The 15,501-nt window shown below is 38.7% G+C and overlaps 1 protein-coding gene across 1 annotated transcript; it reads right to left on the minus strand.

Moving 5' to 3' along the window:
• Window positions 1–9,284: 9,284 nt before the first annotated feature.
• On the minus strand, window positions 9,285–13,073 carry TCEAL9 (transcription elongation factor A like 9). The gene is made up of 3 exons (XM_065915412.1): window positions 12,942–13,073; window positions 12,381–12,462; window positions 9,285–12,142 (listed from the first exon to the last, which is right to left on the minus strand). Exon 3 carries the CDS (start codon window positions 12,071–12,073, stop codon window positions 11,777–11,779), a length of 297 nt encoding a protein of 98 aa, XP_065771484.1. The 5' UTR covers window positions 12,074–12,142; window positions 12,381–12,462; window positions 12,942–13,073; the 3' UTR covers window positions 9,285–11,776.
• Window positions 13,074–15,501: the final 2,428 nt, after the last annotated feature.

The raw sequence follows: 15,501 nt of genomic DNA on the forward strand, positions 1-15,501 counted from the left end.
TAGAAAAACACAAACTACCAAAACTATCTCAAGAATAAATAAACCATCTGAATAGACCTATAACAAATGAAGAGATTGAATTAGTAATACATTTTTTAAAACTACCCACGAATAAAATTCTAGGCCACATGGCTTCACTGCTGAATTCTATCAAATATTTAAGGAAGAATCCTTCACAAATTCTTCAAAACAAACAAAAACAAACAAACAAACAAACAAAACAGAAAAGGAAACACTTATCCTCTTATTTTGTGAGACCAGTATTACCCTGATACAAAATCCAGACAAAGATACGACAAGAAAAAACTACAAACCAGTATTGCTTATGAATATGGATGCAAAAATCCCCCAACAAGATACTAGGAAAACAAATCTAGAAACATATAAAAACAATTATACATTATGACCAAAAGAGATTTATCCTAAAATGCAAGCATGATTTAACATCCCCAAACCAGGAATTCCCTAAGCATAATGAAAGTTATTACAAAAACCCTACATGGACATTATGTGCTGTGCTGTGCTTAGCCTCTCAGGCATGTCTGACTCTTTGCAACTGCGTGGAGTGTATGTAGCCTGCCAGGCTCCTCTGTCCGTGGGGATTCTCCAGGCAAGAATACTGGAGTAGGTTGCCATGCCTTCCTCCAGGGTATCTTCCTAACCCAGGGATCAAACTCAGGTCTCCCACACTGCAGGCAGATTCTTTACCATCTAAGCCACCAGGGAAGTCCAAGAATACTGAAGTGGGCAGCCTATCCCTTCTCCAGGGGATCTTTCTGACCCAGGTATCGAACCAGGGTCTCCTGCATTGCAGGTAGATTCTTTACCAGCTGAGCTACCAGGGAAGCCCCCCACTGACATTACACTTAATGCTAAAACAATGAATATCTTTTCCCTATTATTAGGAGCAAAAACAAAGATATGTGCTGTCACCATTTCTATCCAACATTACAACTGGAGGTTCTAGCCAAGAGAATTAGGCAAGAAAAAGAAATAAAAGGCATCCAGATCGAAAAATAAGAATTAGAACTATATTTCCAGATGACATAATCTGATGTATAGAAGTCTTATGGAATCCACTGATAAACTAACAAAACAAACAAGTTCAGCAAGGTTGCAAGATGTAAGATGAATATACAAAGATATTTCAATACAACCATATTTCTATACACTTAGAAATATAATGAACAATGGAACAAGATAATTAAGAAAACAATTCTACTTATAAAAGTATCAAAAAGACTGAGATATTTAGAAATACATTTAATAAGGGAAGCACAAAATCGATACTCTGAAAACTGCAAACTACTATTGAAATTAAAGAAGAAAATTAAATGATGCCATTAAGAAATTAAAGAAGCTTTTAAGTTTCATTAGGTCCCATTTGTTTAGTTTTGCTTTTATTTCCAATATTCTGGGAGGTGGGTGATAGAGGATCTTGCTGAGATTTATGTTGGAGAGTGTTTTGCCTATGTTCTCCTCTAGGAGTTTTATAGTTTCTGGTCTTACATTTAGATCTTTAATCCATTTTGAGTTTATTTTTGTGTATGGTGTTAGAAAGTGTTCGAGTTTCATTCTTTTCCAAGTGGTTGACCAGTTTTCCCAGCACCACTTGTTAAAGAGATTGTCTTTTTTCCATTGTATATCCTTGCCTCCTTTGTCAAAGATAAGGTGTCCATAATTAGCCTCCAATTAATAAAAAAATTAAAAAAAATAAAAATAATATAGTAACTAAAAAAAAAAAGAAATTAAAGAAGATGCAATTAAATGGGAAAAAAATTCCATGTTCATGAATTGAAAATTTTAATAGTGTTAAAATGGTAATGCTTCCCAAATTGATCTATAGATTCAATGCAATCCCTTTCATAATCCCAGCTGATTTCTTTGTAGAAATTGACAAGCTTATTCTAAAATTCATATGCATTGCAAGGGACCCTAAATAGCCAAAACAACCTTGGAAATGAATAAAATAGGAGGACTCATGTTTCCTGGTTGCCGAATTGCTTCAAAGCAATGGTAATCAAAGCAGTGTCATCCTGTCACATGATAGACATATAGGTCAATAGGACTGAATTGAGAGTCCAGAAATAAAATTATGTTTCAGCTGATTTTTGACAAGGATGCCAAGACTATTCAATGGGAAAAAATAGTCCTTTCACAAATAGTCCTGGACCAACTAGACAGCCATTTGCAAACTAATGAAATGAGACCTTTATCTCATACCATATACAAAAAATCAACTAGAAATAGAGACTTAAATGTAAGATTTAAAATGATACAACTCTTAGGGGAAAAATATATAGGGACAAATCTTCACGATCTTGACACCAAAAGAATGAGCAGAAAAATAAAAAATATATATTAAACTTCATCTAAAATAAAATTTGCAGGGCATCAAAGTATACCATCAGGACTTCCCTGGTGGCACAGTGGATAAGAATCTGCCTGCCAATCAGGGGACACAGGTTCAATACCTCCTCTGGGAAGATTCTACATGCCGCAGAGCAACTAGGCCTGGCGCCAGGACTACTGAGCCCATGCTCTAGAGCCTGCAAGCTACACCTTCTGAGCCTGCTTCCTGCAACTACTTAAGCCTGTGCACATAGAGCCTGTGCTCCACAATAAAAGAAACCATTGCAGTGAGAAGCCTGTGCACTGCAACCGAGAGTGGCCCCCACTCACTACAACTAGATAAAGTCCACCCAAAGCAACAAAGACCCAGCTCAGCCAAAACTAAATACATAAAATAAATAATTTTCTAAACGTATACCATCAGGAAAGTAAAAAGATAACCCACAGAATGGGAAAAAATATGTACAAATCATGTATCCATGGGATTTGTATTCAGAGTATATAAAAACTCTTACAGCCAGACTCATCAAGAAACAAAGGGAGAAAAATCAAATCAACAAAATTAGAAATGAAAATAGAGAGATCACAAAAGACAACACAGAAATACAAAGGATCATAAGAAACTATATCATATATATATATATATATATATATCAGCACTATATGCAAATAAAATGGACAACTTGGAAGAAATGGATAAATTTTTAGATAACTACAACTTTCCAAAAATGAACCAGGAAGAAATAGAAAACCTTAACAGACCCATCACAAGCACGGAAATTGAAACTGTAATCAGAAACCTTCGAACAAACAAAAGCCCAGGACAAGATGGCTTCACAGCTGAATTCTACCAAAAATTTAGTGAACTAACACCTATCCTACTCAAACTCTTCCAGAAAATTGCAGAGGAAGGTAAACTTCCAAACTCATTCTATGAGGCCACCATCACCCTAATACCAAAACCTGACAAAGTTGCCACAAAAAAAGAAAACCACAGGCCAATATCACTGATGAACATAGATGCAAATACCCGTAACAGAATTCTAGCAAACAGAATCCAACAACATATTAAAAAGATCGTACATCATGACCAAGTGGACTTTATCCCAGGGATGCAAGGATTCTTCAATATCTGCAAATCAATCAATGTAATACACCACATTAACAAATTGAAAAATAAAAACCATATGATTATGTCAATAGATGCAGAGAAAGCCTTTGACAAAATTCAACATCAATTTATGATAAAAACCCTCCAGAAAGCAGCAGAAGGAACATATCTCAACATAATAAAAGCAATATATGACAAACCCTCAGCAAACATCCTCAATAGTCAAAAATTGAAAGCATTTCCCCTAAAGTCAGGAACAAGGCAAGGGTGACCACTCTCACCACTACTATTCAAAATAGTTTTGGAAGTTTTGGCCACAGCAATCAGAGCAGAAAAAGAAATAAAAGGAATCTAGATTGGAAAAGAAGAAGTAAAATTCTCACTGTTTGCAGATGACATGATCCTCAACATAGAAAATCCTAAAGACTCCACCAGGAAATTATTAGAGCTAATCAATGAATATAGTAAAGTTGCAGGATATAAAATTAACACACAGAAAACCCTTACATTCCTATACACTAACAATGAGAAAACAGAGAAATTAAGGAAACAATTCCATTCACCATTGCAACGAAAAGAATGAAATACTTAGGAATTTATCTACCTAAAGAAACAAAAGACCTACCTATAGAAAACTATAGAACACTCGTGAAAGAAATCAAAGAGGACACAAATAGATGGAGAAATATACCATGTTCATGGACCAAAAGAATCAATAAAGTGAAAATGAGTATACTTCCCAAAGCAATCTATAGATTCAGTGCAATCCCTATCAAGCTACCAACGGTATTTTTCACAGAACTAGAACAAATAATTTCACAATTTGTATGGAAATACAAAAAACCTCGAATAGCCAAAGCAATCTTGAGAAAGAAGAATGGAACTGGAGGAATCAACCTGCCTGACTTCAGTCTCTACTACAAAGCCACAGTCATCAAGACAGTGTGCTACTGGCACAAAGACAGAAATATAGATCAATGGAACAAAATAGAAAGCCCAGAGATAAATCCACAAACCTATGGACAACTTGTCTTTGACAAAGGAAGCAAGACTATACAATGGAGAAAAGACAATCTCTTTAACAAGTGGTGCTGGGAAAACTGGTCAACCACTTGTAAAAGAATGAAACTCGAACACTTTCTAACATCATACACAAAAATAAACTCAAAATGGATTACAGATCTAAATGTAAGACCAGAAACTACTAAACTCCTAGACGAAAACATAGGCAAAACACTCTCCTACATAAACCACAGCAGGATCCTCTATGACCCACCTCCTGGAATATTGGAAATAAAAGCAAAAATAAACAAATGGGACCTAATTAAAATTAAAAACTTAAAAATAAATAAATAAATAAATAAATAAAATTAAAAGCTTTTGCAGAACAAAGGAAACTATAGGCAAGGTGAAAAGAGAACCTTCACAATGGGAGAAAATAATAGCAAATGAAACAATGGACAAAGAATTAATCTCAAAAATATACAAGCAACTTCTGCAGCTCAATTCCAGAAAAATAAAAGACCCATTCAAAAAGCGGGCCAAAGAACTAAACAGACATTTATCTAAAGAAGACATACAGATGGCTAACAAACACATGAAAAAATGCTCAACATCACTCATTATCAGAGAAATGCAAATCAAAACCTCAATGAGGTACCATTACACGCCAGTCAGAATGGCTGCTATCCAAAAGTCTACGAGCAATAAATGCTGGAGAGGGTGTGGAGAAAAGGGAACCCTCTTACACTGCTGGTAGGAATGCGAACTAGTACAGCCACTGTGGAGAACTGTGTGGAGATTCCTTAAAAAACTGGACATAGAACTGCCATATGACCTAATCCTGCTGCTGGGCATACACACTGAGGAAACCAGAATCGAAAGAGACACGTGTACCCCAATGTTCATCGCAGCACTGTTTATAATAGCCAGGACATGGAAGCAACCTAGATGTCCACCAGCAGATGAATGGATAAGAAAGCTGTGATACATATACACAATGGACTATTACTCAACCATTAAAAAGAATACATTTGAATCAGTTCTAATGAGGTGGATGAAACTGGAGCCTATTATACAGAGTGAAGTAAGCCAGAAAGAAAAACACCAATACAGTGTACTAACGCATATATATGGAATTTAGAAAGAAGGTAACGATAACCCTGTATGCGAGACAGCAAGAGAGACACAGATGTATTGAACAGTCTTTTGGACTCTGTGGGAGAGGGCGAGGATGGGATGATATGGGAAAATGGCATTGAAACATGTAAAATATCATATGTGAAACGAATCACAAGTCTAGGTTTGATGCATGATACAGGGTGCTCAGGGCTGGTGCAATGGGATGACCCAGAGGGATGGGATAGGGAGGGAGGTGGGAGGGGCGTTCAGGATGGGGAATACATGTACACTCATGGCAGATTCAAGTCAATGTATGGTAAAACCAATACAATATTGTAAAGTAAAATTAATTAATTAATTAATTTAAAAAATCAATTGGTAAAAAAAGCAAATAAAACTCTTACAACTCAATAATAAAAAGGCAAATATCACAATTAAAAATGGGCAAAGGATTTGAATAGACATTTCTCCTAGTAATATATACTAGTTGCCAATAAGCACATGGAGAGATGCTCAATATCATCAACCATCAGTGAAATGTAAATCCAAACCACAATAAGATATCACTCACCTCTGCTAAAATGACTACAGTCAAAAAGTCAGAAAATAAAGTGTTGTCAAGGATATGGGAAAATTGGAACCCTTACACACTGCTGGTAAGTATCCAGCAGTATACACAATGAAGGTAAAATGGTCAGCCAGTTTAGAAAACAATATGGCAGTTCCTGAAACAATTAAGCATAGAGTTACTGTATGACACAGCAATTCAATTGCTAGATATCTACCCTAGAGAAATAAGTACATTATGTCCGCTCAAAACTTGTACATAAATCTATATAGTAACATTATCCGTAACAAGCAAAAGATGAAAACAGCCCAAATATCTATCAATGGACTAATGGATAAACAAAATGTTCATATCCATACAACAGAATATTGTTCAGGCATAAAAAGAAATTAATACATGGTGCACAATGGACTAACCTTGAAAATATGCTAAGTGAGAAAAGCCAATAACAAAAGACCACATTTTATGAGTCCATTCTTAGGAAATGTCCAGGAAAAAGAAATCTATAGGGACAGAGAATAGGTTAATGTTTACTTCCCTTGTGGCTCAGCTAGTAAAGAATTTGCCTGCAATTTGGGAGACCTGGGTTCAATCCCTGGGTTGGGAAGATCCCCTGGAGAAGGGAATGACTACCCACTCCAGTATTCTGGTCTGGAGAATTCCAGGGATTGTATAGTCCATGGTGTCACAAAGAGTTGGACACAACTGAGTGACTTTCACTTTCTCTTACTTTCACTTAGGGCTGAAGGGATAGAGGCATGGGGGCAGGATCATTGCTAAGGTATGGTATTTCTCTTTGATATGAAAATGTACACTAAAAACTATTGACTTGTACACTTAATTGTATGGTGTGTGAATTATATCTCAATAAAACTGTTTTAAAAGAAGTAACATCTATTCTGGGATAATGAGTAGGAGCTTTAAGGAAATGATGGGAATCCATTTAGCAGTGTTGCTGTAGTTGTTGTTAGTATTTATTAAATACCAACTGTTGCAGAGTAGAGATTAGGAGTGAGGGCTTTGACCTTAGGCAGGTGTTCCATTTAATAGCTGGGTGACCTTGGCCGAGACACATAACCTCTCTAAGCCTTGCTTCCTTTTCTGTTAAATAGTAGGTTAATAGCATAACATCTGGAAAAGGACTCAGAATTCATGGAAGGGAAGGACTTTGTGTAAGTACAAGAAAATATTTTGACATGCAAGGATACATGCAAGGATACATGTTACAATGCAAGGATAATAGAATGGTCTATTAGGAGAAATTTTTTAAAAGTCCCTTAAACAATCAGGTAGCAAGAGGCCTGATGAGATATCAAGATATCACTTTGAAAGACACAATCTCTCCCTTTAGTGAGCTGAAGGGCTTTATGTTGGTATTTGTGAGTATGTGTATGTATGTGTGTGTTGTGCTAAGTTGCTCCAGTCGTGTCTGACTCTTTGCGATACCATCGGCTGTAGCCTATCAGGCTCCTCTGTCCAAGGGATTCTCCAGGCAAGAATACTGGAATGGGCTGCCATTTCCTTCTCCAGGGGATCTTCCTGACCCAGGGATCGAACCTGTGTCTCTTACGTCTCCTGCACTGGCAGGCAGGTTCTTTGACACTAGCGCCACCTGTATATATTATACTTAACCTCCTATCCTTCATTTTTCTTTTAATAATGCATGGTGAACATGTAGTACATATGGAGCTACCTCATCCTTGCAAATGGATTCTTTACCTATAGTGTACTGAAAATATTAACGGGTGTTTAAGCAAAATATTTGAATGGACATTTCTCAAAGTAAGATGTTTAAATGACCAATAGAACATGAAAAGATGTTCCATACTCAAGTAAATTATCTAGCAAATGATGCAGCTGTTTTTTTCTGAAGCTCTTGCAAAACACTGGTGTCAAAATATCAAATGATTGATTTGGGATACCATTATGTGCAAAAATTTCCCTCTCCCTCAAAACTTTCCCTATAGAAGGAACAGACCAGCTTTTCTCCTAGCTTTTGGCTTTTCCTTTTATAGAGACAGTAACGATTATATATGTAAAGGACCTGGGGCTGACTTACAAACACACACACACACTCCTGTCAATTTCTCAGTGAAAAATTTTGCAGTTCCTGTCATTAGCATCTTGATAAATCCATGGTTTTTGCTCCTCTATTTCTTTAATTTTGTGTGTCACAGTAGCTATGTCTTACTGTAACTTTAAAGTTCCTCATAGATTATTTACTTGTGGTTTCTTAGGTGATGTTCTTTTCATTCAGTTAATTAGGATTCATTCAAAGTCCTATGTATTTAAGTAAAAATTAGAATTACAAATTTCCTGTTTATAGTATATAGTATTATAATGCATTATCTGCTTTAACTTGGAATTATTAATCAAAATTTGTGATGTTAGGAAAGGCTTACCATTCACATTAAGATTTGTTGCACAGAGAAAAGTGTTACTGGGAGAGGCAATCTGCCTTGAGTCTGGAGCATCCTTGTACGTTCTCAAGGCCCTGACCACTCTTTATGCAGGCAGGCTGTTTCTCAGAGTTTATTTCCAGCAAGCAATTTGAGGCATGAAGTAATGTGTTTCCCTTTCTGTGGACCCAGCAGGCTTGCTTTTGCTTACTATGAAAGCAGTGAATTCTCCAAACTGTGGGCATCTTTCCTAGAACACGGTGCATTGCATGTGCCATCATCCATGATGGGCTGTGTCAGCTCGTGGGACTTGAGGATCATGGGGAACTAATACAAACCAAAATGAAGCCAAGGCTACTGCTTTTACCATGGGTAATAATGTCCTTAGGACTGGGATTCTAGTGCCACTTGCCATAGCAAAAGCAGGTTAAACAGCAGCAGGTTAATATTAACTTGTTAATTTGTAGATAAGGTAAAATCTCAGCTTGTACCCCTCTTGACAGGTGTTTCCAGATATTATTCTCTAAATCAATTATACTGGGGCAATATTTCCAGTCTTCTCAGGTGGCTCAGTGGTAAAGAATCCACCTGCCAATGCAGGAGACCTGGGTTCAATCCCTGGGTTGGGAAGATCTCCTGGAGAAGGGAATGGCTATCCACTCCAGTATTCTTGCCTGGAGAATTCCATGGACAGAGGAACCTGGCAGGCTACATTCCATGGGGTTGTAAAAGAGTGACAACAGCATTACCCACTAGGATAACTTTTGCCATATCTATGTACCATCTTTGCTATTAACATAGTATTCTACTTCATGTTTGTCTTCAAACTGACTCACTTATTTAATTTGAATATTTTTTGCAAAGGAAATTTGGTACTTTTTTGAAAAGGAAATTTTATAGCACTGCCTTAATCTAAACTATCATCATTTGCTTTAAAGATTTATTAATATACACTCAAATAAATACATGAATATGTGTGTGCATGCTAAGTTGCTTCAGTAGTGTCTGACTCTTTGTGACCCCATGGACTCCAGCCCACCAGGCTCCTCTGTCCATGGCATTCTCCAGGCAAGAATACTGGACTGGGTTGCCATTCTCTCCTCCAGGATCTTCCCAACCCAGAAATTGAACCCACATCTCTCATGTCTCCTGCATTGGCAAGCAGGTTCTTTATCACTAACGCCACCTGGGAAGCCCCAAATACATGGATATTACAACTTAAAATAATTGTGTTATTATCTGAAATCATCTCCAGTAGGCCCTTCTACCTTAATCCCAAGTTATCTGATTACCTCCAGAGTAGTCATTGCTGGGACAAAGACTATCACAACCAATGTTTTTAGTTAGTGACTTTTGAAATTTTACATTTTCCCTTTAAAAAGTTCCCATCAAGCCCTTTTGTGAGGGAAAAAAAAGGAATAAAGGAAGTCTAGTGCTCTGACCTGCAATGGGACAGTTGTCCTCCAGGTATGCATGTCCAGGACAGCCTGGAGAGTTGGTGCCTGCTGCAGGCTGGAGCAGAGAAACCAATGTCAGATCATCTTGGAGAGGTGTGTGCCTTGGGGGAGTCCTTGCATGTCCTGCCACAGTGCCACTCCTCAGTGCCAAGTGGCTGGATTCAACCAGTCTTATAATGCTGGCAAGTGAGTTCCTGGACCTTCACCTTCATCTATCAAGCTGCCGTAACCTTGAAGAATGGTCTGAAGTGATTAACTGCCCCCAAAATGAGCACCACAGAGGAAAAATAATATACTGTTGGTACAACTGTGATCCACAGATACACATATAGTTATGAAAATCTGGATGCAGATATAAATACACAGTAAGTCTTACACAGCACTTTCATACATTTCCAATAAAGAATGGGAATATCGCAAAATCTGACTTGAGCCTCCTTTAAAACTTACACAAGTCTAAGGGTATCTTTTGATTTGGTGAGGAGGCCTGCCACCAGTTTTTTGGGAGAGATCACTCACCCTAAGGAAATGAAACTCAGGAAGATAAACCAATCTTTAGACTCAGAAGCAACCCTGACTAAAGCATAATGTCTCTTATTCAGAATTATTTTCTGGTCCCACCCCTAAACAGACCCTTTGTGTCTGAGTCCTATAGGGAAGAGGGGTTCTTTGATTCAAATCCCAAAGTTGCCAAGGTATCAGTAAGATATCACAGCCCAAGTGGCCCTGCATAAACATCTATCTAAACTGAAGAGATGGGCATTCTCCCCACTTCTGTAGAGCTCAGACTGGAGAATCAAGCGGGTTCCAAAGAAATATGTTGGGCTTCACTATTTGAGATTTCTAGCACATTAGCAGTGTTAGGGGGCTGAGAGGTACAGAATCTGAATGAAAGGGCAGAAATATCCAGTACACGTGGTAGTATCAAGGGGAGGGGCATAGAAGGTTGGGCAGGCACAGGAGGAGAGAAAAACAAAGGTGGTACCCACCTAACAGCTGTCTGGATTTTTTCTTAAGCACAGGTGAGGACTAACCTTCTCCCTCCAAAATACCTAAAACAAATCTCTTAGGATTTGGCATCCTACATGGGCATATGGGAATAAAAGCTTGTCAAATATAGCTCACAGTCAGTACCTTATTTGGTCCTCATGAAATCCCAGAAAGATCATTATTATCTCTATACTGCAAGTGAGAAAAGATATAAAATTTATTTTTCTAGCTAAGAAGTCTGGTGGTAATATGGAGTTCACAATTACTTCTAAAATTCTGCTAATAAATATTATGTCTCAATGCCTTTAGAAATGTACTAACTACTGTTGGTTACTCCTTTTTTTGTTATAAAACTTTTATTATTTTTAACAATAACGTGTGTACATTCTAGGAATAAGGAAAAATACGAATAAGCTGAATTTAAAAAATCACTCATAATCCTACCACTGACTATATTTTTTGTCTTTCATCCTTCACATATTCTTCTGTGTATATATGGAATATACAAATGTACCTTTCCCTTTCAAAAATATGATATTCACATATGACTTAGTAACTTTTTTACATTTTATATCCTGTCAGGAATCTCTTTTTGTACAAATGAGTAAAGCTCTCCTATTAAAAGGCAAAGACTTGTAGATTGGTTTGAAATAAACAATGAGATGCATCTAAAACCACTAATAGCAACAAGTTAAAAGCAGAAAGATGGACAGAGATATAAAGGACAACAAAAAAAGAAAGTAATGTCAACAACAGAAAAAATAGAAATCAAGGTAAACTACATTAAATAAGGGTAAGGATGGTTTCGATTAACCTTCCAACGCATCACTGTAAGTTTGTTTCTGACTCTCCTTATCTCATCAATTTCATTCACATTTCTAAACACATCTTCCTTGCTTAAATGCCTGTTGTGTATATCTTCTTTAAATTCCTGGAGAGACTGAATCAGTCTTTCTCTAAAAGTTTCTTCTGTTTTTTCCTCCTCCTCTTGCTTTTCCTCAGGCTTTGGTACTTCTTCAAGTTTTGGTTCATTCTCATTTTCTGTTTTTTCTTCAATTTTTTGACAGGGTTTCATCTTGTGTCTCCCTTTCTTTCCCTCTTCCTTTCTTTTCTTCTACTTATTCTTATTTGAAAACAACTACTTCTAGGAAGCAAGAAGGATACGTCAGCCATCAGGGTTTCCCTGAGCCTGCCATTCTCACCTCCATTTTCTACCTCTTCACCTCCCTTGTCCCTCCCTCCAGCCTTTTCCAAGGTTCTTCTCAACCATTTCTTCCACACAAGGCAGAACGCAAGACCTTCCTAGAACACAGTAAGCTGGGAGAAGAGGGGCGTGGGGGAAGAACATAGGGGCCCGCGACCTCAGTCCCTCCTTTGCCCACCTCCACTCCAGGGGTCTTCATAATATTTCCCTCATCTTCTCATCGGATCACTTTTCTTCCTGGCCTTTTCAGAACAGCAGACCTGCAGACCAACGGGAAACGGGAGGGGGAGGGGATAAGAGTGGGGGTGGGGCGAGCGCTCCGTGGACTGATCAATACCGCGCACTTTTCCTGTTAAGGTTCTCGGTTATGGAAACTTTTCCATCCTCTGTTTCCTTCATTTCTCTCCCTCTCCATAGTGCCAGTTAGCTCGAATTTTCCATCAGACAGGGAGTCGGAAAAGCAGATTTCCAAACTATCGTTAAAAATCGGGTTGGGGGTGGGAGGAGGGGAGGTGTTGGGAAAGCGGTCTTAGGTGGCAGAGGATGATTATTTTTAAACTATCACAGGTCTCCTTGTCCTTCTCCGGGGACCCCTAGTCCCTTTCCCAAGGGTCATCATTTCCTGCAGACCTGGAGGTGGGAGGTGGAGAGATGGACTTTTCCAGGGCTTCCTTAAATCTCTGCTTCTAGGCCATCCCCACCCTCGAAATCCCCAGGCAGCATCTATTTTGCCACCAACCTGAAAAATTTCAGCCAGTAGACTCCTTCTCCTTCCCCACCGTTGGCCCCACCGGCTACCGCTGCTGAAGGAAGCTGGTACCCAAACGGGAACAAGAACCAGACTAGCAGGACTTCTGCACACGTCGACTCGTGGTCACATGAGGACTACGTCACCAGTGATCTCTGGCCCTCAATTTCCACTCCCACCAAAAGCGGGGCAGATGTGGGCCAGTCCTCTGCTCCCTCCCCGCTTGTACATTTGGCCCTGTCCATCTTTTTTGCCTATCCCAGAGGGGGAAAATGTTATTTGCCTTTCTCTGATTACTAGGGAGGGGTTGCATTTTTTTCTGGAGCTACTAAACTTTTCTACTTTTCCAAGAATTCTTTTTTCTTGCCTTCTGCTCCCAGGATTAAGAACACTAACCTACATCCATTGCCCCTGCCCAAGTCTCCATTTCATCTGCAATCTGGTCCTTGACTGTTGTGGAATAGGCTTGATTTGGCAGTGGGTTGTTTCCTAAAAGAAAAAAAAAAAAAAGAGCTGAGTGGGGGAGGCCTGGGACAGAAGTATTATTTTTAATGTAGTTTTAAACTTTACTTTTAGTACTTTTCTGTTGGGGTATAGCCCCAAATCCTTTCTTTTATTATGCTAATAGCTCCCTTGCCCTACTTGCCAGCCTATAGAAACCTTCCATTTTATATAACCCCTGACAGTGCCCTGGTAGCTGCTAGACGGTTTGCTGCCCTATTCATGAATTGTTGTATAAAGCCAATTAGTTCTTCACATTTATTCAGCCGAATTTTGTTTTTCCAGTTGCTTTTTTAAAAATATAGAACAGTATTAAGTAAAGTGAAAAACTACATTAAAAATATTGCTAAAAGGTTTTGGTGTTAAAAAAGTAAAGATAAATTTTTAAATAAATAAAAAAAAGGATTATTTTTAGATAAGGATAATTTTTTGGGAGGGGAGAGGAAGGGATGAGCTTCCCAGGTGGCCCAGTGGTCAAGAATTTGCCTGCTATATATATGGAATCTAGAAAAATGGTACTGAAGAATTTATTTATAGGGCAGCAATGGAGAAACAGACATAGAGAATAGACTTATGGACATGGGGAGAGGGGAGGAGAGGGTGAGATGTATGGAAGGAGTAACATGGAAACTTACATTACCATACGTAAAATAGATAGCCAATGTGAATTTGCCGTATGGTTCAGGAAACTCAAATGGGCTCTGTATCAACCTAAAGAGATGGGATGGGGAGGGAGATGGGAGGGAGCTTCAAGAGGGAGGGGACATATGCATACCCTAGGCTGATTCGCGTTGAGGTTTGACAGAAAGTAACAAAATTCTGTACAGCAATTATCTGTCAGGAAGCATTTAACAAGAGGCTTCCTGTGTGCTGTTTTGGATCTGTCAGGAACCCTCTGGCCCTTATCAATTCCTGAATATTCAGGAATTAAGAGGAGAGGCACGCCTTTCCCAGGGTTGAGGAAGCCAGGCATTTCTCATTACGGTGATAAGTACCCTCTTCCTTTTTATGAGTCATATGGTAAAAGGTGATTGTTTGCAACTCTCTCTTTGATAGGGATCCTCTTGCGTTTTCTGGAATTTTAATCTGGAATTAAATTTTTAGTCTGGAATTTTAATCTTTATCTTTGCTGAGAATAATCACCTTGTAAAACAGTAAATATGTACACACCATGTTGATTAAAACAACTTTGCTCTATCAGAGCTTGGGTCCCCGTGTCTTTCTTTCTATTCTTTCTTTCTTTCCTTCTCTCTCTCTTTCAGGCTAATTCCTTGGAGCGCGGAGGCCCGCTGAGCTCACTTTCTTGCCCGGGCTTCTAAGACCCTCTGGAGAAGCCGCACTGCGCCTCCACCCACTCGAGTGGGCTCCCGATGCCTATGTGCAGCAGCGCGAGCCCTAAGAATAGGGCTTTCCGCATAAATCAGGGGATATCAGCCTCTTTCTCTCTCTTACTTTCTTATCGTCGACTCCGGACCACCAGGTTCCGGTCCATTAAAGGACCAACAATTATCCTTCAATAATAAAATAAAATAAAAAAGAATCTTCCTGCTAATGCAGGAGATGCAAGAGAGGTGGGTTCGATCCCTCAGTTGGAAATGACAACCCACTATAGTATTCTTGCCTAGAAAATCCCATGGACAGAGGACCCTAGTGGGCTACAGTCCATGGATTTGTATAGAGTCTGGCATGAGCAGAGGAAGGGAGCAGCGAAGGTTTTATGAAGCAGATTACTTCTTTTTTAGGGGAATGGAGAGGGCATATGTGACATTACCTTACTGTTGCTTGACCAGAAAATTCCAGGCTGGTTGATTTAAGATTGCATTTCTGGGAAGAGGCTGAAACTGCAATTAGGTGAGATATTAAGTCTAGGTTTGGTATCATTGGCTTTAGCACAAGAGATGAAGTTTGGGGTCTGTGGTTTTGTTTTGTTTTTTAACAAATTCATGTCTTTTTATAGTTGGAAAAAGCAAAGACAGAATTACTTCAGTTAAACGAGTTAGTATGTGTACAGTCCTGAGAATAGTGGCTGGCATATGATAAGTGCTTTAGA

Source organism: Muntiacus reevesi, chromosome X (genome assembly GCF_963930625.1).
Source record: "Muntiacus reevesi chromosome X, mMunRee1.1, whole genome shotgun sequence".
Lineage (NCBI taxonomy): Eukaryota > Metazoa > Chordata > Mammalia > Artiodactyla > Cervidae > Muntiacus > Muntiacus reevesi.

Bases quoted from the DNA above. Each gene is read 5' to 3' on its own strand.
- TCEAL9 (XM_065915412.1), bottom strand. From the start codon at position 12,073: ATGAAACCCTGTCAAAAAATTGAAGAAAAAACAGAAAATGAGAATGAA.